This window comes from Bos taurus, chromosome 18, assembly GCF_002263795.3.
Source record: "Bos taurus isolate L1 Dominette 01449 registration number 42190680 breed Hereford chromosome 18, ARS-UCD2.0, whole genome shotgun sequence".
NCBI lineage: Eukaryota > Metazoa > Chordata > Mammalia > Artiodactyla > Bovidae > Bos > Bos taurus.
The window spans coordinates 46,829,756-46,856,300 of NC_037345.1; the positions used below are offsets into that span (position 1 = coordinate 46,829,756).

At 40.2% G+C, this 26,545-nt stretch overlaps 2 protein-coding genes across 8 annotated transcripts in view; one reads left to right on the forward strand and one right to left on the reverse strand.

Moving 5' to 3' along the window:
- ZNF146 (zinc finger protein 146) overlaps positions 1-26,545 on the forward strand; it is a 69,821-nt gene that overhangs the window by 21,572 nt on the left and 21,704 nt on the right. Inside the window, exon 2 of the mRNA XM_005219065.5 lies at positions 3,597-3,663. The gene's annotated coding sequence lies outside the window, so the exon portion shown is untranslated. The remainder of the gene's footprint in view (positions 1-3,596; positions 3,664-26,545) is intronic.
- ZNF565 (zinc finger protein 565) lies at positions 97-26,544 on the reverse strand. 7 transcript variants are annotated; one of them, XM_010814788.4, is made up of 8 exons: positions 26,076-26,123; positions 23,842-23,916; positions 17,908-17,999; positions 17,225-17,315; positions 12,821-12,894; positions 8,199-8,325; positions 7,237-7,332; positions 97-1,535 (listed from the first exon to the last, which is right to left on the reverse strand). In XM_010814788.4, exons 5-8 carry the CDS (start codon positions 12,827-12,829, stop codon positions 283-285), a joined length of 1,485 nt encoding a protein of 494 aa, XP_010813090.1. In that variant the 5' UTR covers positions 12,830-12,894; positions 17,225-17,315; positions 17,908-17,999; positions 23,842-23,916; positions 26,076-26,123; the 3' UTR covers positions 97-282. The 7 variants fall into 7 exon arrangements, with proteins under 7 accessions (XP_010813090.1, XP_059732841.1, XP_010813092.1 ...); XM_059876858.1 differs by lacking the exon at positions 23,842-23,916 and having other exon boundaries at positions 17,225-17,804; XM_010814790.4 differs by lacking the exons at positions 17,225-17,315; positions 17,908-17,999.

The window sequence follows — 26,545 nt, forward strand, 5'->3', positions numbered from 1 at the left end:
AGTTTAATATATTTCGAGTGGTAATATGAGGCTTTTCTATATTCATATTAAATTTTTCTCAGTATAAGCTCCCTGATTCCCTTAGTAAACAGTGAGTATGAGGCAAAAAGAATTCCCACATTTATTGAATTTTCTTGTGGTATGAGTTACCTGATGTTCCACAATAGAAGTGACAAATGAAGGTTCTCTGACAATAATTACATTACATTATGCATTATTTACTACTGAGCGAGGCATGAATTCCACATAAAGGCTTCCCTACGTCCCTAACACCAAGGCTTTCTAGCCAGTGTGGATTCTGTAGTGTTCGATGAGCTGTGAGCCAAGAATAAAGGCCTGCCCACATTCTCTACATTCATAAGGTTTGATACCAGGATGAATTCTCTGATGTTCAGTAAGTTGTGAACTACGAATGAAGGCCATTCCACATTCCCTACATTGATAGGGTTTCTCACAAGTATGAATTCGCTGGTGATGAGTCAGTTGTGAAACACGAATAAAGGCTTTCCCACATTCCTTGCATTCATAGGGCTTGTCACCTGTATGAATTCTTTGATGTTGAATAAGGTATGAACTACGACTGAAGGCCTTTCCACAGTCCTTACACTCATAGGGTCTGTCACCTGTATGAACTCTCTGATGTCGTGTAAGCTGTGCATGCTGTCTAAAGGCCTTCCCACATTCTTTGCATTCATAGGGTTTCTCCCCAGAATGAATTCTTTGATGTCGAGTAACTTCTGAGCTATGAATAAAGCCCTTGCCACATTCCTTACATTCATAGGGTTTCTCCCCGGTATGAATTCTCTGATGTACAGTAAGTTGTGAATGCTGTCTAAAGGCCTTCCCACATTCTTTACACTGATAGGGTCTAGCACCTGTATGAATTCGCCGATGAACAGTAAGTTGTGAGCCACGAATAAAAGCCTTGCCACAGTCTTTACAGACGTAGGGTTTCTCACCTGTATGAGTCCTATGATGCAGAATAAGTTGTGAATGCTGTCGAAAGGTCTTTCCACATTCTTTACATTCGTAAGGTTTGACACCTGTATGAAGTCTCTGATGGAGAATGAGTTCTGAAGTTCGACCGAAGGCCTTCCCACACTCCTTGCAGTCATAAGGTTTCTCACCTGTATGAATTCTCTGATGTTGAACAAGGTGTGAGGTACGACTGAAGGCCTTCCCACATTCCTTACATTCAAAGGGCTTTTCACCAGTGTGAGTTTTCTGATGTTGAATAAGGTGTGAGCCACGGCTGAATGCTTTCCCACATTCATTACATTCAATCGATTTCTCACCAGTCTCACTGCTGGGATGTAGGGTGAGTGATGTATGCCCACACTCAAAAGTGGGCATGTTTCCATAGGTGATCTTCACTTGCTTAAAACAGCACTCATGATTTACTTGTTGTTTTTCAAACTGGCCTTTGTATGCCCAGTCTTCACCATAGCACTGAAGGCTTTCCATTAGCTCCCAATTGAATGACATGACTTCAAAGGTATCTTTCTGCAGAAATGTCTTACATCTTGACTCCAGGTCTGCAAAATGAAAAAAAGTAAATACAACTTGTTCTTTCCCTCTAAGAGAAATTTAAAAATTCTCCAGTAGATTAGAGAGACAAGAATGAAAATAATCACCATAATTGGTGAACTGCTTGTGTAAGCCTCAAATATTGCTGTGCAATGTCTAAAAAGCACATGAAGGCACAGATATGATGAGACCTCACATGGTGCCAGAAAGGAATAAGAAAACAAGTTAAACCGGTGGTTCTCAGTTCTGCCAGAGGACAGAATCGTCCAGAAAGCCTTGTAACAAAAGAAATGTTCTTCAAGAACCACCCCACACTGAACCAAAATCTTCAGGTGTAGGCACAAGACATGTGTGTACATACTTCTCGAAATACAAAGTTAAGATTCACATAACGTGAAATTTCTCATTTAATCATTTTAAAGTGTAAAATTCAGTGGTTTAGAGTACATTTCCAGTGTCATGCAATCACTGTCACTACCTAGCTCCAGAACGTTCTCATCACTCCAAATAAAAACACTGTGCCACAGACTCACAGACACAGAGAAGAGACTTGTGGAAGGGGGCGCGGGGGAGGGCTGGGATGGGAGTTTGGGACAAACAGATGCAAACTATTATATATAAAATGGATAAAGAACAAGGTCCTACTGTATAGCACTATATTCAATTTCCTGTAATAAATCATAATGGAAAAGAATATGAAAAGAATATACATATACATACACACAGATATATATATAACAATCACTTTATTGTACAGCAGAAACTAACAAAACATGTAAATCAACTGTATTTCAATAAAAAGAAAGAAAGAAACCCTGTGCCCATTAAGCAGCCACTCCCCATTCTCCAGTCCCTCCAGCCCCTGGCAATCACTAATGGCAGAGCAACACTAATTCTCTCTCTATGGATTTGCCTTTCAGGGCATTTCATACAAATAAGGCATCTATATTTTTAACACTTTCTACCATGTGATGCTAGTGCCAATCAAATGAAAACCTCTGCTTAAACTTTTTCATAGCCTCCCCACTGCACTTAGAATAAATTTCAAATTCAATGCCATGGTTCACAGGTTTTTGGCAAAGCAGGTCCCTGCTTGTCCTTGTAGTCATTCTGTTGCTCTATCTCCACCAAAGACAATGCGTCTTCAAATTGAGTACTCTCCCCTTTCCTCCCCAAGTAACACACCACAGCCCTCCTTTGAGCATCTAGAATAAATCTAGGTCTTTTCCATCTTAGATCTCTATCAGGAATCCTGTCCTGGACCCTTTACATGGCTGATTTTCTCTTCAGGTCTCAGATTAAAACACACTTTCAAAAGCTCTCAGCACTTTCACTGCCCAGGGTATGGGTTTCCCTGGTCAATCCTGCAAGCTGTGTGGTGTAGCCATTAAAAAAAAAAAAGAAGAAGATGATGATGGAAGGGGACTATGATCCAAGAAATGCAGGTGGCCTCTACAAGCTGGAAAAGGGCAAGAAAACCGATCTTTACCTACAGCCTACACAAAGGAATAAGCCCTTTGGACACCCTGAATTTACCCCAGTGAGATATATTTTGGATTTCTAATCTCTAGGACTGTGAGAAAATACATGTGTTGTTTTAAACCACCAAGTTTGTGGTAATGTGTTATACAAGGGTAGGAACCTAATACACACAGAAAGAAAACACTGAGTAACTCAATGTATCATGACTATTCAGTCTTAACTCTGGAGTCCAGTCTTCCAGGGAAATGTAAGATAGAGCCAAGTACAAAGAGAACCAGAAATCTGGTTCTTGGTTTCTGAGCTTTGAAGTACAGATGTCTTGCTAATTTAAGGCTAATTTAAGTGCATGGAAAATATAGTTTTGATTATATATACTTTTGTCCTCAAACATGGACTTTCAACTGCATCTCTGAATCAGGGGCTGGATTTTCTTTATAAGGCCAGATGATAATTATTTTAGGCTTTGTGGTTCAAGAGACAAAAATGAGGATGTTATGTAGGCACTTACATAATAAAAGAGAAAACAAATTGCTACACATTTTTTACTGATGAAATTCAAAGCATAATAATTTTTTTTTTTAATACAGGTCAAAGAATGAGAAGCATAGAATTCTTTTCTGCAGGAGGTAACATTTCACTTAACTGGAATTCAAGGTTAGTGCTCTCCAGCATCAGAACTGATGGTAAATATTTATCTGTTAGTGCTGATCTATAATCAGATTTTATGTACTTCACTTTTGAAAATGTTTCATATAGATAGTTCTACCAAATACTGATATAAATCCATAAGCATATGATTTTAATTATGTATATGCCGCTCTTACAAGGCATTTACAGAATTCAACAGGCTCATAGGCTATATAAAGACAGGTAGCAGGACAGATTTGGCCCATAGTTCAAAGTGTGCAGATGACTGATTTATATCATTACTGTTAAGAATAATGCAAACTATACATTTATAAATTATAAAAATGACAGTATGAAGCAAGAATTTCAGATCACTAAAACAAGATTAGAGTGGGGTGAATCCAAGCAGAGGTGGCAAACTTTTTCTGTAAAGGCCTACATAGTAAATTTTTTTTTAGGTTTTATGGACTACATAAAGTGTATGTCACATATATATAATTTTAAACTCTTATGAAATGTATAAGCCATTGTTAGCTTGGGGATGGTACAAAAAACTGGCCACAAGCTGGACATGACCCGTAGATTGTAGTATGCCAACCCCTGGTCTAGGTCATAGTAGAGTAAAAGATGGTAAAGGTCTTAAGGTCTTACTTTGCTCAGAAAAAGAATTTCAAAGATACTATTTCATACCATCCAATCAAAGAAACCAGGTCTCCTTTGAGGAGTGGCTGATTTCAGGAGTGAGGCAAGAAAGACACAGGATAAACCCAGAGTATGTTGTAAGCACCACAAAATAAGGAAGTAGTCAAAAACAGGAAGAGGGAATGCCAAAAGAACATAGGAGTCAACCTGAAGATGTTCCCAAATGGCCAAAGCTTTCCCAATGAGCAATTTGAACAACAAAATAAACAATGGTATTTCTGAACTACAACTCATAGGATACATAAATAAATAAATAGCCTATACTGATAGAAGTAAATCTCTGAATAAGCAGGTGAATGGGAAAGGGGGTAGGGAAAGCCCTTTCACACAGAAGAATTCCAATTAATAAATGCAGGGGAAATAAGGGACCCAAAATCAACACACAGCAACACTTCTGTATTAACTGTTATAGATAAGATGGACACTAAAATTATAGTGGGCAAAGTGAGGAGAAATAGCATATCTCTGTAGCTGCGAAGTATCTCCCTCCAAGATAATTACCAATTACAGTTGGAAAAGTAGTAACCTTACAGGAAAGAAATATGGAAGAAACCTTAACCAAGTTGATCAAATTAACACTACCAGTGATATTAACATCATATTGGGGGTTGCAGTCCCTGATATGATGCACAGAGAAGGACACAATATCACTTCTGTGGTATTCCTGCCAAAGACGCATAACTTCAGTCTAATTGTAGAAAATACCAGACAAACGCAAGTGAGAGACATTCTCCAAAAGAGAACTCATCAAAAGGATCAAGCTCATGAAAGACAGGAATTGTCACAGAGTGGAGGATGCTAAGGAGACACAACAGTTAAATGCAATGTGGGATCCCAGACTGGATCCTGGTGTAGAAGAAGGACATCAGGGGAAAAACTGATGAAATTCTAATAAGATCTGTAGATCAGTTAATAGTACTATACCGATGTTAATTTCCTGGCTTTGATAACTATACTATGATTATATAAAATTTTAACCCTGGGAAGCTGAGTGGAGGGTATTTGGGAATTCCTTATAATAATTTTGCAAATTTTCTACAAGTCTAAACTAAAATGATTTCAAAATATTTCAGAAAAAAAATTTACCAGAAAGAAGGACTTCCCTCATGGTCCAGTGGCTAGGACTCTGAGCTCCCAGTGCAGGGGGCTTGGTTCAGTCCCTGGGTTAGCTCTCACATGCTGCAGTTAAGAGCTCCTGTACTGCCAATTAAAGATCCTGTGCAGCCAAATAATTAAGTAAACAAATATTTAAAAACAAAATTTTTACTAAATGGAAAAAAATCCTATTTCAGTCTTTAGGTGGGAAGAGAAATGCAGGTTTAAGCACATTTCTTGAAAGTCAAGTTAAAGATTATTGTACCTCTAAATTGCTTGAAAGGCAATAAAATGTGAAGGAAACAAATAAAAAGAATGAGGAACAGAAAATATAAAATAAGACAGCAGGAATAAGAATAGACATATGAATGATCACAAATGAGAATGGATTAAATTCTATTAAAATTGATTAAAAAAGCAAACTAATTCTGATTATAGGGACACACTTAAAATGGCAATTTTTAAAAAGGATAAGCAAAGATACACCATAATTTTTTAAACTAACAAAAACAGGGCACTTTATATTAATATCAGAAAAACTAGAATTCAAGAATAAAAGCATTAAGTGGCAAAATGAAGGATGGACTGTACTGCAAATACAATTTGCAACAAGGATCTATATTTCACCTTTATATTAATAAAAATGTTGTATGTAGTAGCAAAATATATAATACAATTAACAGCTCTCCAAATTTGACAGTACAAGTACAGAGAACGTTAAAAGGACATCCAGACTCTAAACCATATAATAAAAAGGCTTAAAGAGGTGAATGTACCATCCAAAGAACACTAGTTTTAAATACACATGGAATATTTCCCCAAACTGGAACAACTTAACTTATTGACAACACTGGAAGAAAAAAGGCAGTGGAATGAGTTCTTTGGGCTGAGAAAAAACTCTTGCCAACACAGATTTCCATACTCAGTGAAAATATCCTACAAGAAAGAAGGTAGAATAAAGACATTTTCACGTGGTCAGAAACTGAGAGAATTTGTCAACAGCAGACCTACACAAAAGGAAATCTTAAGGGTGTTCTTCAGATAGAGGAAAAAATGCTCCCAGAGGGAAATTAATGACAACAATACAAAGAAGTCAGGAGGTTGTAACTGATAACCAAGTATTCAAAGGCTCCAACTCTATCGAGCAAGTGCCAGTTACAAATACTTGCTAACATTTATTTAGTTATTGTTATGGCCTGGCATTGTTCTGGGCATTTTCACATACTAACTCACAAAGAAGCCACAATAACTACATGAGGAAGGCACTATTTTTAATCATATTTGCAAAGGAGAAAACTGAAGCACAGAGAATTGAAGTAACTGACCTAAACTCATAGATCTAGTAAGTGACTGAGCTAGGATATGAACTCACAAAATCTGATTCTAGAGTATTCCCTCAGTCATTCTACATCCTAACCTCTCAAAAGGTAAGAGAATAAATGGATTGCTAAATTAGGTAAAGCAAGAAGCTGCTTTAAGAAAATAAGTATTTTTTAAGGAATGAAGACATTTGCAGAAAAAATGATGCTAAGAACAGGTGAAAAGAAAGAAAGAGGGGCACATTCCTTTTTGAAATGAGATGAAACATGAGAGAAGAAAGAACAAGAAGGAGTTAATGGGGATAAGGGTGAGGTTCCCTTGGAAGTGGATGCTCTGTTTATGGCCTCATGTCTCAGGCTTTTCTTCCTTAGCAGGGTTTTGAGGGAGTTTCCTAACAATAACTCAAGTTACTGTGATGAGTTAACACTCCTGCAGGGCTGTCATTGCCAGTGACTTCCCACCACTGGATCAGCTCTCACTCACCTGGGCACCATGGTCCTGTCATATCATTCACAACCATCCAGGGTTCCTTCCCTTGCTCCAGTAAGGAGACAACATCGGGCTTAGAAATGGAAAGTCCTGTTTATAGGAAAAGAAATGGGGCATGATCATGCTGTTCCCAAACTCCAACCCAGTCCCCGGTCGCTGAGGAAGAGAGGCCGTTACACAAAGGGAGGTGTGAAGGCTGTCCACAGGTTAGGAAGGTGGAAGTACCAAGGCACTATCCATTTGCACTTCAATGAAGCAGTAAACAATTCTCTTGGAGACAGAGCAGGAACTTAGCCAGCCACTTGTCAGTCTTCCTAGAAATTCACCATGAAGAAACCAGAAACTGCATTCTCCATTTGCTTTCTCCTTCTCCCCAATCCTCACTCTTCCTGGCCCTGCTCTATGCCCAGCTGTGCCCTAGTTTACCTGTATTGCATGTGTGTGCTTGTGTGAGTGCTCAGTCGCTCAGTCATGTCTGACTCTTTGCAGTCGCATGGACTGTGGCCCTTCAGGCCCCTCTGTGTCCATGGACTTTTCCATGAAAGAATACTGGAGTGGGTTGTTGCCATTTCTTCCTCCAGGGGATGTTCTCAACCCAGGGATCAAACCCATGTCTCCTGCATTCTTTACCACTGATCCACCTGGGACGTAAGGACTGTGTTACCCTGATCTTATTATTTCTCACTGGGTTTGGTGGGTGGAAAGCATCAGTGGGCAGGAAGAGACAGTCCAGGATATTTATTTTTCCTCTCCCCTCCTCCTTTGACCCAGGAGTTCTGGATACAGCTACACCTGCTGCTAGCAAGCCCTTCTCCACGGCTTGTGCTCTCACCATTTTCCGGTGGCAGTCTTTCCTCCCTTGACCCCCTCCAGCCAGAGTGGATAACAGCCTCCCACTGCTGTAGTCCCTGGCAGCCATCTTTCCTGGCTGCTCCTGTATTATACAATGTCCTTACCTAGTGAGACCAAGTTGCCAAAGTTTTCCAAAGTCACCTCCCTGTACAGGTCCCTCTGGGCAGGTTCCAGGTACTTCCATTCTTCCTGAGAGAACTCTATAGCCACATCCCTAAATGTCACCAATCCCTGAAACAATAAACCCAGGCACTACCAATAAATGAAATGACTTTTATATTTTAAATTACAAAATTTTTCAAAATCCACAGAAGTATAGAGTATAGTATAATGGTCCCCATGCATCCATTACTCTGCTTCAGTCATTTAAGAGGCCTTACACATTTCCATTTTTTACCCTTGGTGTTTTCTGAGGTGAATCCCACATACAAAATTATAGTATTTCACTCACAAATACTTTAGTATCTAACAGATTAGACTTAAAAATTTTTTTTTAAGATTTATTTATATATATTTTGGCTGTGCTGGGTCTTCATTGCTGAGCATGGGCTTTCTCTAGTTACGGTGGGTGGGGGATACTCTTCGTCATGGTGCGTGGGCTTCTCATTGTGGTGGCTTCTCTTGTAGCAGAGCATGGGCTCTAGGGCATGTGGGTTTCAGTAGTTGCAGCACGCAGGCTCTAGAGCACTGGTTTAGTAATTGTGGCACACGGGCTTAGTCGCTTCATGGCATATGGGATCGTCCCAGACCAGGGATTGAACTGGTGTCCCTCACATTGCAAGGCAGAGTCTTAACCACTGGCCCACCAGGGAATAACCAGAATATCACTATCACATGGAATAAAATTAACAACAGTTTCCTAATAACTAGATCAAGTCAAGTTTCAAATTGCCTTAATTTTCTCAGAAGATATATTTTTTTTCCAGAAATGATTTTTGACAGTTGGTTTGTTGAAATCAGGATTCAAACAAAATCCACCCCTTGAAACTAGTTTATAGACTTCCTGTATCTCTCAAGTCTCTAACAGCCCCTTTAAAAAGTTTTATTGCTATTTATTCATTAAACAAACATTTGAATCAGTAGCATTTCCCAGATTCTGCATTTGGCTCATCACATCTTCATGGTAGTGTTTAATATGCTGCTCTACTTCCATATTTTTTAAAGGGTCATAAATATGTTAGAGGTTGTACTGTGTTCTTCTTGTAGTGTCTCATTAGGAGACACATAATGACTGGTTGTCTCATTTTTAATGAGGTTAAAATTCATGCAGTTGGGAGAAATAGAAAAATTAAAGCCTTCCCAATGTGAGACACTCCTAGGTACAAAGCCTTTCTGAAGAAAGGCATCTTCTTGTTGTTCAGTCTCTCAGTCGTGTCTGACTCTTTGTGACCCCATGGACTGCAGCACACCAGGCTTCCCTGTCCTTCACCATCTCCTGGAGTTTGCTCAAACTCATGTCCACTGAGTCGGTGAGACACTCCTAGGTATAAAGCCTCTTTGAAGAAAGGCATCTTCTACCAGCTCCCTAAGGACTACCACATAACAAACCAATTAAGTTAATTCAATGGGGAAAGATTAGTCTGTTAACAAATAGTGCTGGAATAAGTGAGTACCTAAATGCAAATTAACTCAAAATAGATTGTAGATATAAATGTAAAAGCTAAAATCATAAAACTTTTAGAAGAAAACATAGGAGTACATCTTCTTAGCCTTGGTCGAGCAATGGTTTCTTAGGCATGGCACCAACCACCAAAAATAAACAAAAAGAACAAAAGAACAAGATAAAATAAATTTCATCAAAATTAAAAACTTTTGTTCTGCAAATAATTTCATAAAGAAAGTGAAAATCCAACCCACAAAACTGAGAGAAAATACTGGCAATTTGTATATCAGATAAGAGACTTGAATCCAGAATATATAAAGAACTCTTACAACTCAATGATAAAAAAGACAACTTAATTTTAAACTAACCAAAGAATCTGAAGAGATTTCTCCCAAGAAGATATACAAATGGCCAATAAGCATATGAAAAGATGCTCAACATCACTGATTACTGGGCGAATGCAAATCAGAACCACAATACAATGGTACTTCACATCCATTAGGATGGCTATTATGAAAAACAGAAGAAAACAAAACAAAAAAACTTCCAAAAACACATTTCGGTGAAGATGTGGAGAAACTAGAATCCTCTTAGATTGCTGGTAGGAATGTAAAATGGGGTAGCCACTTTGGAAAACCGTTGTGACAGTTCCTCAAAATGTTAGAGAGTTATCAAGCTACCCAGAAGTTCCACTCCTAGGTACAGAGAAAAGCGTCCACCTAAAAACACTGGTATATACTGATGTTTACAGCAGCATTATTCATGATAGCCAAAAAGTAGAAGCAATTCAAATGTCCAAAGACTGATGAGTTGATGAACAAAATGTGGTCTACAATATCCATGGAATATTGCTTGCTATAAAAATTAACAAAGTACAAATACATGCTGTATGATAGAAGTTTGAAAACATACTGAGAAGAAAAATCACACATAAAAGATCAAATATTGGATGACTCCTTTATACAAAAAGTCCAGAATAGGCAATTTCATAGAGACAGAAAGTAAATTAGTGGTTGTCAGGGGAAGAGGAAGGGAGTTTGGGAGTGATGGCTAATGCAAACAGGATTATTATTTTTTGGTAGTGATATAAATGTTCTAAAATGGCTGTGCTGACAGCTGCACAACTCTGCAAATATACTAAAAACCACTGAACAATACACTTATATGGATGACTTTCACTGTATGTGAATTATATATATGTATAATAAATAAAGCTGTTAGTGCTACTGAAGGCTTTTGTTAATGCTGGTTAAATCTACTAAAATATACCATATTAGAAATTAAAAGAGAGAAAATGTTTAAATTACTATCAGTTTATTTAAATAATAATAAGCCTGTTACATGTTAATATAAATAACGCATTTGATGAAAAATAACCGTCAAAATAAAAAAGAATTTAGTAGCACTGTTTTATATTTTTGCAAATCTCTAATGACTGGCTGAATGAAAGAGATTTTCATACCTTCTGTATTCAACCTGTTGGTCAACTTAATTTAATTTTTTGGCCACGCCACATGGCTTGCAGGATCTTAGCTTCCCACCCAGGGACTGAACCTGGGCCACGGTCGTGAAAGCCTGGAATCCTAACCACTGGGCCACCAGGGAATTCCCCCGTCTGTTAGGATGACACATTTCATATAGCTTCTGGGAAATTCCACTGTACACTCATTAGAGTTGTGAGTGAAAAAAGGAAATAATGTGTTAGTATTATTATTGAAGTAATTTTGGCCCCTAGACCTCCTGAAAGGGTCTCAAAGGCTTCCTGGACCACTTTAAGAACTGCTGACCTAGCGCTACACAATTTAACATGAAAGACTTGAAAATACACTGTGCTGAGTAAAACAATCTGGTAAAAAATAGAGTATGATAAGTGTACATCAAATTAAAAAATGGCAAACTCTAAAAGTAAAAAGTAAAAACTCAAAAGCAAATTGTTTAGTAGGCATCCATGTGGGTTTCCCAGGTGGCGCTAGTGGTAAAGAACCCGTCTGCCAATGCAGGAGACATAAGAGACGCAGATTTGACCCCTGAGTTGGGAAGATCCGCTGGAGGAGGGCATGGCAACCCACTCTGGTACTCTTGCTTGAAGAATACCATGGACAGAGAGGTCTGGCAGGCTACAGTCCATAGGGTCACAAAGAGTCAGACACAACTGAAGTGACTCAGCACACACGCATGCATGAATCCATGTATGGCAAAATTATTATAAGAATCAAAGTAAAAAAAAATAAGAATCAAAGTACCAATAAACACAAAATTAAACAGTTATTAACACTGGCAAGGCAGGCCTTCCCTGGTGGTCCAGTGGTTAAGAATCCACCTCGCAATGCAGGGGACACTGGTTCAGTCCCTGATCCGGGAAGATCCCACATGCTGCAGGGCAACTAGGCCCCTGGGCCACAACTACTGAAGCCTGAGCCCTAGAACCTGTGCTTTGCAATAAGAGAAGACACCGCAGTGAGAAGCCTGTGCGCAACTCCAGAGTAGCTCCACTTGCCGCAACTAGAGAAAAGCCCTCACATAAAAACGAAGATCTGGCGCAGCCACAGATAAATAAATAAATAAAAAAACACCAGCAAGGCAGTATATGTGAAGGGATATGGGAGGGGTTCCTCAGATGGTACATTAAGCTGAGTGATGAATATACCAACATTCATTTTATTATTCTTTATATCACATGCATGTTATAGATAGGTTTTTGTATATATTCTTTGATAGTGTGAAATGTTTTATGATTTTTATGGGGGAGGTGACATTTAAAAATCAAAGAGAAAAAAAGAAACTACTTGGGTTAATGGAAAAGGTCAAGGTTATCTTCTTTTTGGCTCTATTTAGCCATGGTTCTGATAAGGGCAGCTCTTGTATTTCTCTCAAGAGAATATACTTCTGCTCCATTGGTGCTCTGGTAAGAACACTGCTGGAGAAGAGAGGGCAACCAGAAGTAGGGGCAGGGGGGCATCATCATTCATTCCCTGCAATGGAGGAACTGAGAGCAGATTATCGAATGGGGCTCAAGCAAGACATTCATTTTATTATTCTTTATATCACATAAGACAGGAAAATTTCAGGATAAGGAACACAAATGTTGATATTATTTCAAGAATAGAGGAAATTTCCACTTACCTGGATCATGGCTTTTAGAACCACCTGTCCTGCTTGGATTTCTTTAGATTCTTCTGTTGAACAAGTGAAAAGTCCTGAAAAAACAGAGTAGGGGGGAGAAGGGGCACATCTCATAAACTGAGCTTAATTAGAGACAGCATTTATTTAGGCTTCTCTAGTAGCTCTGACCAGAGAAGGCAATGGCACCCCACTCCAGTACCCTTGCCTGGAAAATCCCATGGACGGAGGAGCCTGGTGGGCTGTAGACCACGGGGTCGCTAGGAGTCGGACATGACTCAGCAACTTCACTTTCACTTTTCACTTTCCTGCATTGGAGAAGGAAATGGCAACCCACTGCAGTATTCTTGCCTGGAGAATCCCAGGGACAGGGGAGCCTGGTGGGCTGCCGTCTACGGGGTCGCACAGAGTCGGATACGACTAAAGAGACTTAGCAGCAGCAGCAATAGCTCTGATGGTAAAGCATCTGCCTGCAATGCAGCAGACCAAAGTTTGATCCCTGGGTTGGGAAGATTCCCTGGAGAAGGAAATGGCAACCCACTCCAGTATCCTTGCCTGGAAAATTCCATGGACAAAGGAGCGTGGCGGGCCATACAGTCCATGGGGTCTCAAAGAGTCGGATACAACTGAGTAACTTTTTTTTTTTTATTTAGCCATAAACCACCTAAACAAACAAGCTTAAAACAACTGTACTTCCGGGGTCCCTGCTTGGCTTATTTTGCCACCTCCTTGACTCCCCACACAACACTAATACCAAGAACTAATGAGTTAACAAAACCCAGCCCTTTCCTAGACCATAGGGAAACTGAAAGATGGAATCAAGGTGAATGTGCTCCATCATTCACACAGAATCCAAGCATCTCAGCAGGTGGGGTTCCGGCTGGGACAGTCTCTGTCCCAGAGACTGGGATAGCATAACCTATTGTTAATGCTAATCTATACCCCAGATGGGGCCTAGACAGCTCCCAGTCGTTCCAAGCAGACCTTCCTTTGTGGCTGAGGCAAGGAAGATTGCAACAGACTCACTCAGCCTTCATGTGAGGACAGTGCCTACAGACTGGGACCTACAGGCTAGGAGCAGAGCACACCTGAGCAGGCCAAACCTTATGAAAAAGACATCCTTAGACAAAGTCTTCCAGCTTTTCTGGGCTCAACAGGCAAAACCTCTTGGGTATGTCCCTGGCTCTGCGTTCTCCTTCCAAGTCCAAAAAGGGGCCACGCCATCTATATGAGGGGCTCTGTTAAAGCCTCCAGCCAGAGCTGGACTAACCAGATAGGAGCAAGGAAACCACAGTAATACAGGCATCTTACAAGCATACGGGCACATCCAGAATACTGACCTGAGTGAGAACTCAGTTCCTAGAAGCCTTTTGGCCAGGCAATCCTTATTTTCCACCTAAGCCCTCTCCACTGCTTTCCTGAAGAATAAGATTCCTTCTGTGGCTGGCAGCTGCTGAGGCTGGTGGAGAGCAGCCTACTTCAAAATTAGGAGAATGCAGGGAGGGGGTTGTTTTGGTCTGTCTGTGTTTTTGGCTGCACTGAGCAGCATGCAGAATCTTAGTTTCCTGACCAAGGATCAAACCTGCAAACCCTGCAGTGGAAACTCAGATTCTTTTTTTTTTTTTTTTAATTATCTTTATTTTCAGATTCTTTTTCTTTGAATTATTCATTTATTCACAAATAGTTATTGATCACATACTATGTGCTCAGCATTGGGGGATATCATCATTGCATAAATAAAATTTATAATCTTATGTGAAGAATTATTATTATAACCTCATCTAGCATTATACAAATATGTACTTAGTAATTCTTAAGTGCTCTGCAAAACAGCTGCAGTAAAGAGTATACAGCAGTTGGATGGAAGCTCTAATTCTTAATGACTGAACTGCAGGGAAGTCCTAGAACTCAGGGTTGTTTTTTTTTTTTTTTTTAAGAGGCTGGTTCTAATTAGAGAGGCAAGGAGCTTACTATGGTAAGGAGAGTCAGAAGGAAGACTAAATCACTGGGGGGTGATGTCAAGAAGATTTCAGAATGTGATCTGGGGCCTAAAAATCAGAGAATTTAATAGACAAAAAAAGGACAGAAGGTGGCTCAGTAGTAAAGAATCCACCTGCCAAACAGGAGACATGGGTTCACTCCCTGGGTTGGGAAGATCCTCTGGAGAAGGAAATGGCAACCCACTCCAGTAGTCTTTCCTGGAAATCCCATGGACAGAGGAGCCCAGCAGGCTCCAGTCCATGGAGTGACGAAGAGCTGGTCCTGATTGAGCGCACACACATGGAAGGGGACGGAAGAGCACTCTGAGCAGAGTGAAGAGTAGTGGCAAAAACAGTGGACCAAACGTAGATGGTGTGTTTGGAGAGCAGAGAATACTAGGAATAACTTGTATAGTTTGGGGCAGAGTTCAGACCAGTGCTGTCTTATAGAACCTTTGTGATGGGGGAAATCTACACATCTTGTTCTGTCAATAACGCAGCCAATAGCCACATGTGGCAAACTAAGCATTTGCAATGTGGCTAGTCTGACCCAGGAACTGAGTTCTTAATTTAATTTTAGTTAATCTGGATTTAAATTTAATTAATTCTAGAATCTAGAGGAAGATGGCTCAGCGGTCAAGAATCTGCCTACAATGCAGGAGTTGCAAAAGACGTAAATTCAATCCCTGGGTAGGGAAGACCCCCTAGAGTAGGAAATGGCAACCTACTCCAGTATTCTTGCCTGGAGAACTTCCATGGACAGAGGAGCCTGGTGGGCTACCGTCCATAGTGTCATGAAGAACTGGACACAACCAAAGTGACTGAGCATGCATGCACTACATAATGCATGTAAATAATGCTTACAACGTTAACTATGAGGACAGGTCTCATCATCACTGTGAATGGCACCTGCCACAGTGATTGAAGGATAAAGGTGACCAATGAATACTGATCAAATATATAAAAGTTTGATTTTCACCAGAAATTAATGGAAGGCCACTGAAGAACTTAAAGAAGGAAGAGATAGGGCCAATATGGCCAGATTATTTTTGTGGAGAGGAGTAAAACTGGAGTCAGGGAGATCAACTGAAAGGTGATTGTCCTTTCCCAAACAAAGGGCCTGACCCAAGACAGTGACAGCGGAAACAGGAAGGGGATGAATTCAAGATGTTGGAGAAGTAAAATCAACAGGCTCTGGCATCTGACTGAATATGCACGCAGAGAGAGAAAAAAAGAGTCAGGAATTCTTTCCTATGTTCCTACCTCAGTTGGCATGGTTCTACATGTAAGGAAGATAACAAATCCAGCCCCTCTCCCACGGATCTCAAATTCTAATGGAAAAAGTAACAAATATTGATACACTGACGTTGATATTCCTGTTTATATGTAAAGAGGTCAAAGTTCTGTGGAGGGAAATAAAACAGTTAAGGAGAGACAGGGAGCACTGGGGGAATGAAGAGCAGCCCGAGGATGCTTTTCACTGGGAAGATGACACGTGGTACACAGATATCTAGGGGAAGTGCAGTGCTAGCAGAGGGAAAAACAAATGCAAAGGCCTCAAGACAAGAGCAGGTTTCTCTGCCAACAAAGAGGAAGGAGACTAGAGTGGTTGGAATGGGATGAGTGAGAAAAAGGCCAGAGAGGAAGATGGAAGTTGGATCACATGGGGTTTATAGGCCATTGTAAGAACTTTGATTTTTATTCTTGAGTAAGACAGGAAGCCACTGAAACATTTTAAGCCAAGGATTGACATGATCTAATTTTCATTTAAAAGGATCACTCAGGACTTCCCTGGCGGTCCAGTGGCCAAGACTCCAGGCTCCCAATGCAGGAGGCCTGGTTTGATTCCTGGTTAGGGAACTGTATCCCACATGCCACAACTAAGACCCAGAGAAGCCAGATAAATAAATAAGTAAATATATATATATTTTTTGAAAAGGGATTATTCATGGAAAAATGGACTAAGACGATGGGGGTGGGGGGTGGGGGGTGTGTGTGTGGGATTGCCAAAGCAGGGAGACCAGTGAGAAGGTTACTGCAGTAATCCTGGCAAGGGATGAAGGGCTTGTGTTAGGGTGGTATGGTTGCAGGGGAGGTGATGAGAACTGATCAAAATCTAGATATTCTCTGTAGGAAGAGCTGACGGGATTTGCTGACTTTAGGTATTAAAAAAAAAAAGAGGCCAAGAAGATGCTAAGGTTTTTAGCTTGAGTGATTAGAAGTATAAAGCTGCCCTTTTTTTGACTGCACCACATGACTTGTGAGAATCTTAGTTCTCCAACCAGGGATTGAACCCAGGCCCACAGCAGTGAAAGCCCAAGGCTTAACCACTGAACCACCAAGGAATTCTCATGAAGTTGCCATTTTTTAACACAATGGACTATGACAGAAGCGTGTTTGGATGGATCAATTACGGGTTCTGTTTTACCTTTTACGTCAATCCTTGAGATGATTATTATACATCCAAGTGGAAATACCAAATGTCCATTAGATGTTTGATCTTGGAGTTCAGAGAAAGTCTAAATGCAGGAATATAAAACTGGAAGTTACTGATGTTCAGTTGATATTTAAAGCTCTGATACTAAATAAGATTGCCTACGGAAGAGTGAAAGGAAGGAATAAAAAAGGTAGAAGACCTGAAGATAAGATGAATTCTGAAGATAAAGGACAGAGATATGGAAGAGAGATCCAGAAGACCTAAAGTATGTCTAAACTATGATATGAGTGACAGTCAAGTGCCTTTGGGAACTTGGGTACTGAAGGAGCTTAATCTACTTAGTTCTAGAGCCACTGAGGGACTGACTGAGAGCTCCTGGTTCCCAGAGGACGTAAGCTTTCATATAAAAGGCTTCCTGTTGCCTGCATCTCCTCACTCACCTGGGCTTCCCAGGTGGTGGTAGTGGTAAAGAAAATGCCTGCCAGTGCAGGAGGCATAAGCAGGAGGATTCAATCCCTGGTCAGGAAGATCCCCTGGTGGAGAACATGGCAACCGATGGCAGTATTCTTGCCTGAAAAATCCCCATGGAAAGAGGAGCCTGGTTGGCTACAGTCCATAGGGTTGCAAAGAGTCAGACACGACTAAAGTGACCCCACACGCACACACTCACTCACCTATGCACAGGCCTTTTGTCAGTCTCTCTCCTCAGCCCAGGATGTCTTCCTTGTTCTAAAAAGAATTCACACCTAATATCCAGAAGCAACTTCTATACATAGAAAAAGAAATGGGTCTTAGCCAGTGTGGTAGACTTTACTAATTTAATTACTAAAGTTTCACCATTATCCAGTTTTTCAAGCATCTAGTTTTCCTCTCACTTTTGGGCACACAGATGACATTTTCCAGTCCCCTGTAGCTGTTGTTTAGTCGCCAAGTCGTGACTCGCCACCCCATAGACACTAGTCAGCCAGGCTCCTCTATCCGTGAGATTTCCCAGGCAAGAATACTGGACTGGATTGCCAGCGCCTGGGTAGGGGTAGTGGGAGACGGCGCTGGTCATGAGCACGTCTATATAGGTGTTGTCACCGTACATCAGTGACCTGTTCCTGAAAAAGCAATCATCCTGAGTAAAAACTCCAACTCGGAGCATCTTTCCCAATATTTAAAATGTGGAAAAATAAAATGTACCACATTTTAACACAAAGCCCCCAAATAATTTCTAAACATAATTAAATACAAGAAAACCTACATATAAATAAGAAACTACTGTATTAAGATGAAAATTTCTTAAAACATTACTTCCTGATCACTGATTATTATGGCTATTGACAACCAGTTATTCCTTTTGTTGACAAGCCAACCTATACCTTTGTCAAAATACTCACATGACACTGATATTTTACTAAGTGAATTTCTGATGTAACTTGAAACTTTTCCTGTATGTCATATTTTTATATGTATTGAACTTTATGGACATAAACATAAATTTTTCCAGTCTAAAATCAACCCAAAATCTACAGAGGTATGTACAATCCTGGGCAATGGTCAAGATTCTGAGTCAGACAACAGCATATTAAATAAATGAAAGATTTCTATAAAATGGTAATGCTGAGTACTCACAAATTTAGTAGTAATAAAGTAGTTCATAACATAGAAAATATTCAAGATATGGCTAGTGAAATAAAAGATTACAAAACAACTGGGCATCATGTGGTCTCATTTGTAAAATACACGTATATATCAAAGTAGACAAGATAGAAAAACCAGACTGAACACATCTGGGAAGTTTTGTGTGTTTTGCTTTTTGGCTGTGCCATGTGAGGCATGTGGGATCTTAGTTCCTTGACCAGGGATCAAACCTGCACCCCTTGCGGTGGAGGCACTAGAAGTGTGGAATCTTAACTACTAGACAGCCAGTAGAAGTCCCTCTGGAAATTTTTATCCTTACAGATTACTTTGGTTATTTCTGGGTTGTGATTGTCAATTTTCTTAGTTTTACTTAAGTGTATTTTTTCAATAACCATGCATTAATTTTTAAATATAACCTATGCTCCCCCGTCCCTGGGATTCTCCAGGCAAGAACACTGGAGTGGGTTGCCATTTCCTTCTCCAATGCATGAAAGTGAAAAGTGAAAGTGAAGTTGCTCAGTCGTGTCTGACTCTTCGTACCCCCATGGACTACAGCCTACCAGGCTTCTCCATCCATGGGATGGTTGAGTATTGGAGTGGGGTGCCATCGCCTTCTCCGACAAGTAGCAGATGAAAAAGAAAGTACTTTTCTAAGAATCTTCCTTTGAATATGAAATAATAGCTCAGGATATTCAAAAGCAGTTCTCTTTCACAGAATGGCTTTTGTTATTTTTACTTGGTCAGTTCCCAATAGTTGCAAACTTCTTGATTTGGTAACTACATTTATGTGGCTGGAAAAGAACCTAAAAGTCACTGAGGCCAAGTCCTGTGTATAGTGATGCTTCCTTTCAGCTCTTCTTGCCAGATGGGTTTATGATGTTTTTGTAACCTGCCCTATTGGCCTCAGGGTTCTCTGAACAGCTATAGAGGCACCTTGCTCCTCTTGTCATATTTTGGATTTCTGAAAATTAGAATGAAAATTGCAGGAAATACAGGTGACTCAATTCACCTCCTCAGAGTTCTTATGGGATCAGTTTGACTTAGATGTGATGACATGACAATGACTGCTCTCTGGTCATACAAATATCTTCCTCCTAAGAATTCATACAGCGTAATAGCAGAGTGAACTAGTGCCCTTTATCATCCTTTGCTTTGGACATTTGTATACCAGTTTTATCTCCCATATTATATTATCTGTAATTTAAAAATAGAGACTCACTTTTTTAAAGTATTTTGTCTCCCTGTGTTCTAGGTTAGGATTTTGCATATTTGTAATTCTTAATAAATGTCTAATGCCTGACCCAAAGGAATTCATTATAAAAAGTCCAAATGGAAAAAACAAAAAAAAAAGTCCAAATGGGAGAGGATATATGTGTATGTATGGCTGATTCATTTTGCTGTACAACTAACACATTGTAAAGCAACTATATTCCAATAAAAGTTAATTTAAAATAAATAAAAATAGAATTATCATATGATCTATCAAAAAAAGAGAGACGTAGGTCTATGCTAACAGAACTCTTTGCTGCAGAGATGGTATAAAAGAGAAACAGAACAATTTGACAGTAAAAAAATGAACATCAGCAAAGTAGCTGTACTAGATATTAAAATGTACCATAAAGCCTCATTAATTAAAAAAAGTGTGGCAGTAGTTCATAAACAGAAAAACCAGTGAAGAGACCCAAAGGCCTATAAAGAGAACCAAGTATATAAGGACATTTAGTATATGATAGAGATCATATTTCAAATCACTGGGGCAAAGAAAATTTTTAATAAATGGTGCTAGGAAAACTGTAGAGCCCTTTAGAAAATACAAAATTAAATCCATACCCCAAGATTAAACTCCAAATGGATCAGGGTGCTTGATGTAAAAGATGAAACCCTACAATTATTAGAAGATAACACATGTAAATTCCCCTTTAATTCTGAGATCAAGAAAGGCTTTCAAAATCTAGAAACAATAAAGGAAAATACTGGTAATTTGACTATATAAAATTAAAAACATTCAATGGAAAAAAAAAATAACATAAACAGAGTCAAAAGTGTGTGTTAGTCACTCAGTAGTATCCAACTCTTCGACCCCTTGGACTGTAGCTGGCCAGGCTCTTCTGTCCATGGGATTTCCCAGGCCAGAATACTGGAGTGGGTTGCCATTCCCTTCTCCAGAGGATCTTCCTGACCCAGGGACAGAACCCGGGTTTCCTGCATTGCAGACAGCTTCTTTACTGCTGAGCCACCAGGGAAGCAAAGTCAAAAGATAGTTGTCAAACAGGGAGAAAATATTGAACACTTGCACCATACATCACAGATGAGGAACTAATATTCCTAATGTGTAAAGAATTCTTAAACATGTGACAAAGCATCAAAAAAAAAAAAAATCCCCAAACCAAAAAAGCACCATGAATGTAAACAGGAAAAAGAGATGGACAATTTACAAAAATCAAAACCATAATGAGATACCACTTCACACTCATTAGGATGGGTATTATTAAAAAAAAGAAAAAAGAAAAATCAGAAAGAAACAGGCACAGGCAAGGATGTAGAGATACCAGAACCCTTGTGCACTGCCAGTAGGAATGTATTAATAAAACAGTGCAGCTCTTTTAGAAAATGGTATGGTGATTCCTCAAAATAATAAACATACTATGTGATCCAGCAATTCAACTTCTGGATATATAACCAAAAGAAGGAAAAGCAGGGCCTGAACAGATCATTGTAAACCCATGTTCACAGCAGCATTATTCACAAAAGTGAAAAGATGTTAGTAACCTAAGCTCTCACGGATAAATAAACCAATCAACATAATGTGGTATATATGCACAACGTAAATGCATTTAATGTTACTGAACAGCAGAATTAAAATGCAAATTTTATGTTATGTATATTAAACCATAAAACCCCCAACAAGCTGAGATTGGTTGGTTACCTACAATGGGTGACTGGGAACAGTGTGGAAAGAATGGGAGAATGAAATTAGAAGAGATGGAATGATGGAGGAATAACTGAGTAGACCTTTTGATCTAATTCTGTCTTTCACAATATGTTAAAGTTTCACATACTCAAAAAACAATTACAATCAACCAAGATGTGTGATGTGTGTTTGGGAACCCCAAATAAAATACATATAGTATCAAATGAACCCAGGTATATTACAAATGAGTAATGTTACCATATAGAAAGGTACAGGGAAAACTATTTTTATTCATTTTTGGGGTTGGGTACTGTATTTTGGGAGCTTTCCCTGGTAGCTCAGTAGTAAAGAAGCTACCTGCCAATGCAGGAGACGTGGGTTCGATTCCTGAGTTGGGAAGATCCCCCAAAGAAGAAGATGGCAACCCACTCCAGTATTCTTGCCTGGGAAATACCATGGACAGAGAAGCCTGGTGGGCTCTAGTCTACGGGGTTGCAAAGAGCTGGACAAGACTTAGTGAATAAACAACAACTGTGTTTTCACTACGGACTGTAAGACTAAGTACAAAAAGTACCGTATGAGGTTTGGGGATATGGGTTAGCAATTCTTAAACTACTTTCTACTTAAGACTGAGAAAATAAATAAATATATGTGGTTAATGAAAGCCAAGTTTTTTACTGTCAGAGAAAGGAATTCCAGAAAAGGAAATGGAGAAGGCTAGAAGTGCTGTGGTACTGAACTGGAGAGATCATATGAAATCATGGATTATCTATATCAGTATGCTGCTGCTGCTGCTAAGTCACTTCATAAAGACTAGGGCTGGGAAAGTACAGTATCAACTTGGAACATCTTGTGGTGCAGGAAAATAAGGAAATACTAAAAATAAATACATTAAGCCGACACACTGAAAGGATACAGAAGCCCATCTAAAGGATTTTCCAGTGGTCAAATTTGGGATAATTCAGCAATAAAATAGTGATAGTAATGGATTGTAACCTACAGTACTTAAATCCAGAGAGTTGGTAAGTTAAATGGGGAGAAGGAAAATTTATTTCTAACAAAATGATAATGAATAAATATAGAATAAATAACAGAATCTGAAAAAAAAAAAGCATTTGGAAAATACCTGGTAATAAATTTTCAGGCAAGAATTTATCAATTGATGTAGTAGGTGAAAGTGGGATAAGAAACAGCATATAGACTAAAAAGTAATTCTCCATAAGACACATTAATTGTAATTAAAAAAGAATGACTTTGCAGTGATGAAACCTGGCAAATTAAAGTTAACATTGCTAATAATGAGACAAATTGATCTTATGTCTCCCAATAGAGATATCCTGGTGGCTCAGTTGGTAAAGAATCTGCCTGCAATGCAGGAGACCTGGGCTTGATCCCTGGTTTGGGAAGATCCCCTGGAGAAGAGAATGGCGGCTACCCACTCCACTATTCTGTTCTGGAGAATTCCAGAGACTGTACAGTTCATGGGGTCACAAAGAGCTGGACACAATGGAGCGACTTTCACGACTGAGTGACTTTCATTTTGCCTCAACTGCATACTCTGAATTTAATTATGAGGAAGTGTCAGACAACTTCAAATTGAGGCTGTAAATTCTACATTGCAGAATTTACAAAATAAATTGCCAGTTTTCTTCCAAAGTGTCAAGGTCATGAAAAACTAAGTCATGTCCAACTCTGCAACCCCCATGGACTGTAGCCTACAGGGTTCCTCTGTCCACTGGATTTTCCAGGCAAAGGTACTGGAGTGGGTTGCCATTTCCTTCTCCAGGGGATCTTGCCGACAAAGGGATTGAACCCAGGTCTCCCACATTGCAGGTAGACACTTTACCATCTGAGCCACCAGGGAAGCCCTAGTAAGTAACTGTTTCAGATCAAAGAAGACTAAAGAGGACTTCCCCACCCCCACCCTCATAGTCCAGTCATTAAGACTCCATGTGTCCAATACATGGGATTTGATCCCTAGTCTAAGATCCCATGTGCTATGCAGTGTAGCAAAAAAAATTTTTTTAATAATAATACAATAAAATTAAAAGAGAAGATTAAGGACAGTTACCAACTTAACTGCAACATATGATCCTGGATTGGATCCTTGTCCAGAAACACGACAGTTAAGCCACACTGATGAAATCTGAACAAAAGTTGTAGATTAATTATTAACTCTTAGTATAACTGAACATGAACTTGGGCAAACTCCGGGAGATGGTGAGGGACAGGGAGGCCTGGAACGTTGCAGTCCACGGGGTCACAAAGAGTCGGACATGACTGGGCAACTGAACAACAACTGTTGCAGGGAGGAAGCCAGTTCTGACTTCATGTTGAAAACTGTTTCTTTGACTTGCTTTTATTATTATAATCATACTCAATGGCTTACCTGAAGGACCCTGCCCCTCTGCTTGACTGTAAACTAAAGTGCCTTTGTTCAGCTGATAGAGAGAGAGTTTGTCCCTGCCCACCTGTGAATAGAAGAGGTTAACACACCCCTTCCGAAGGCTGAACATTCCCTTGGAGATATTTTGCAAGACTAAAGACCCTTTCAGTTGACTTCCCCCCTGCATCTCCGTTTCTATTCTGTCTTTGGACTTTAGTTCCTCATCGCTTCTTTTTCTCTGATCTATAAAAGAACCTGGCATCTAGACCCCAATAAGACGGTTATTTTGAGGTGCTAGCTTGCCATCTTCTTGGTTGGTCTACTCCCTGATTAAAGTCTCTTCCTTGCCTCAACACCTCGTCTCCCGGATTCATTATCCTACCTGTGGTGAGCAGAGCAACCTTGGACCCAGTAACACAACAACAACAATATCAGTATCTATCAGTGTATCTGTTAATCTCCTGGTCTTGACAGAGGAGCTGGATTAAGAGTATTTGGGAATTCTATTTTTGCAACAGTTTTAAGTATTTATTTTTATTTTTTAGCATTTAAAATGAAAAGTTTAAAACATTTAGATGAACACTAGGTGTGCAGGGAATATGCAAAGTGTGGGCCTTTCAGTTTACCTTCATGGCACTGAGTAATTGACTCCAACGGCAAATACAGGACTCCAGTTCACTTGGAGGTGAATGGTGGTGTGGGGCTTTGTTAGGCAAGAAGTTTCAGAAGAAAAGGAAAGCACGTGTTAAAAAAAAAAGCCTAAAATGGAGTCATGTGTCCCATAACAACAAACCGAGACTTAATTCCAGTTTAAATGTTTCTCAAGAAAATGTGCTCTTTAAACAAATCGATCTGAAATTTCCTGCTTGGCACCAGTGAGGTAATCTGCATGATAAGATCCCTACCATTCCCTTCCCCAAAAGATGTCCTGGCCTAAAATAATCCTTTCTTTTCTTTTGCTAATAACTTCTTGCCCCACTTTTCTACTGCCCATAAAAAACTTCCATTTTGTACAACCCTTTGGAGTAGCTACTCCACTCCAGTCCTCTTGCCTGGAAAATCCCATGGGCGGAGGAGCCTGGTAGGCTGCAGTCCATGGGGTCGCTAAGAGTCGGACACGACTGAGTGACTTCACTTTCACTTTTCACTTTCATGCATTGGAGAAGGAAATGGCAACCCACTCCAGTGTTCTTGACTGGAGAATCCTAGGGACAGGGGAGCCTGGTGGGCTGCCGTCTATGGGGTCGCACAGAGTCGGACACGACTGAAGTGACTTAGCAGCAGCAGATGGGATACTGCCGGATTCAGAAGTTGAATAAAGCCAATTAATCCTCACATTTGGCTGAATTACTTGTGTATGTGTTTAAGCACACATCTCGAAAAACAAGGGTTTCAGGGAAAGAAGAAAAACTGATGGACGGAGAACCTGGCTTTTTAATGTTCAACAGTAGTTCTCTCAATATATCTCTTGGAGAAGAATCAAGAAAAAGCAATCGTGAGGGATCAGGGCATTTTTAAAGGTTCATCGCCCAACTCTCCGGCACAGGCAAGGGTGAGCAGAGAAGAATGGACATCATACCCCATCCCGATACTGTCTGGAGTCACAATCTGTCAGAGCACTGGAGTCACAGGCACCTCACAGCTACACTTGGTGCTGAACAAATGGTCAGTATCACACAAATACAACCACATATTCGCTTTTAGGACACACAAGGACACAACCACACAATGAGACACCTCCACATCTTTATACACAGTCACAACCTCACACCCAGTAAGGCACACACAGTCGCATAATCTGCTCACACTATGACACACAAAGCCACATACAGAATCTCGCATCCTCAGCCGCCAGCCCGCAAAAACCCGAGGCTCTCTGGACACGCCCCGTCCCCGCCCCAGAGTCCCAGACCCCTCACCTTCTGCCTTCCCTTGGTCGCGTCCGGGTCCCTGCGGAGCTAAAGATCTCGCCACGACGTCAAGAGAGACCTAACGCTGGGCCACTGTGGACTCTGGGAAACGTAGTCCAGAGCCAGTCCAGCCACAGAAAGATGGCGTCCTCATACCGCACAGTCTGGGCTTGGCCTGTTTGACACTGCCCACGAAAGCCTTCAAACAAAGGGGTTCCCTCTCCAAACCTTCCACCATGCCTGAACTTATCTTCCTCCAAGTCAGGATTACTCACTCTGAGAGCCTCATAATCACAGGAAGAGGCCGCCAAGTTGGCTGGGGGAAAGAGACGGAGAGACGTAGAGTGTCAACCAGCAAAGCCTTAAGGGAAATGTAGTCCAAGGCCGGGAAAGCGCCGTTGCTGTTGACAGAAAGTAATCAGATACCAGCCTGTGCTCGGCCACCGTGACCGTGCGGGCCGCGTCGTGAAGACTTCTGG

What these genes read in the sequence shown, in the direction of transcription:
- ZNF565 (XM_024978418.2), bottom strand. An exon ending in TGGCAACTTGGTCTCACTAG is followed by an intron (nt 7,333 to 8,198) that starts GTAAGGACATTG and finishes TCCTATAAACAG; the next exon opens with GACTTTCCATTTCTAAGCCC. An exon ending in GACAGGACCATGGTGCCCAG is followed by an intron (nt 1,536 to 7,236) that starts GTGAGTGAGAGC and finishes TTCATTTTGCAG; the next exon opens with ACCTGGAGTCAAGATGTAAG.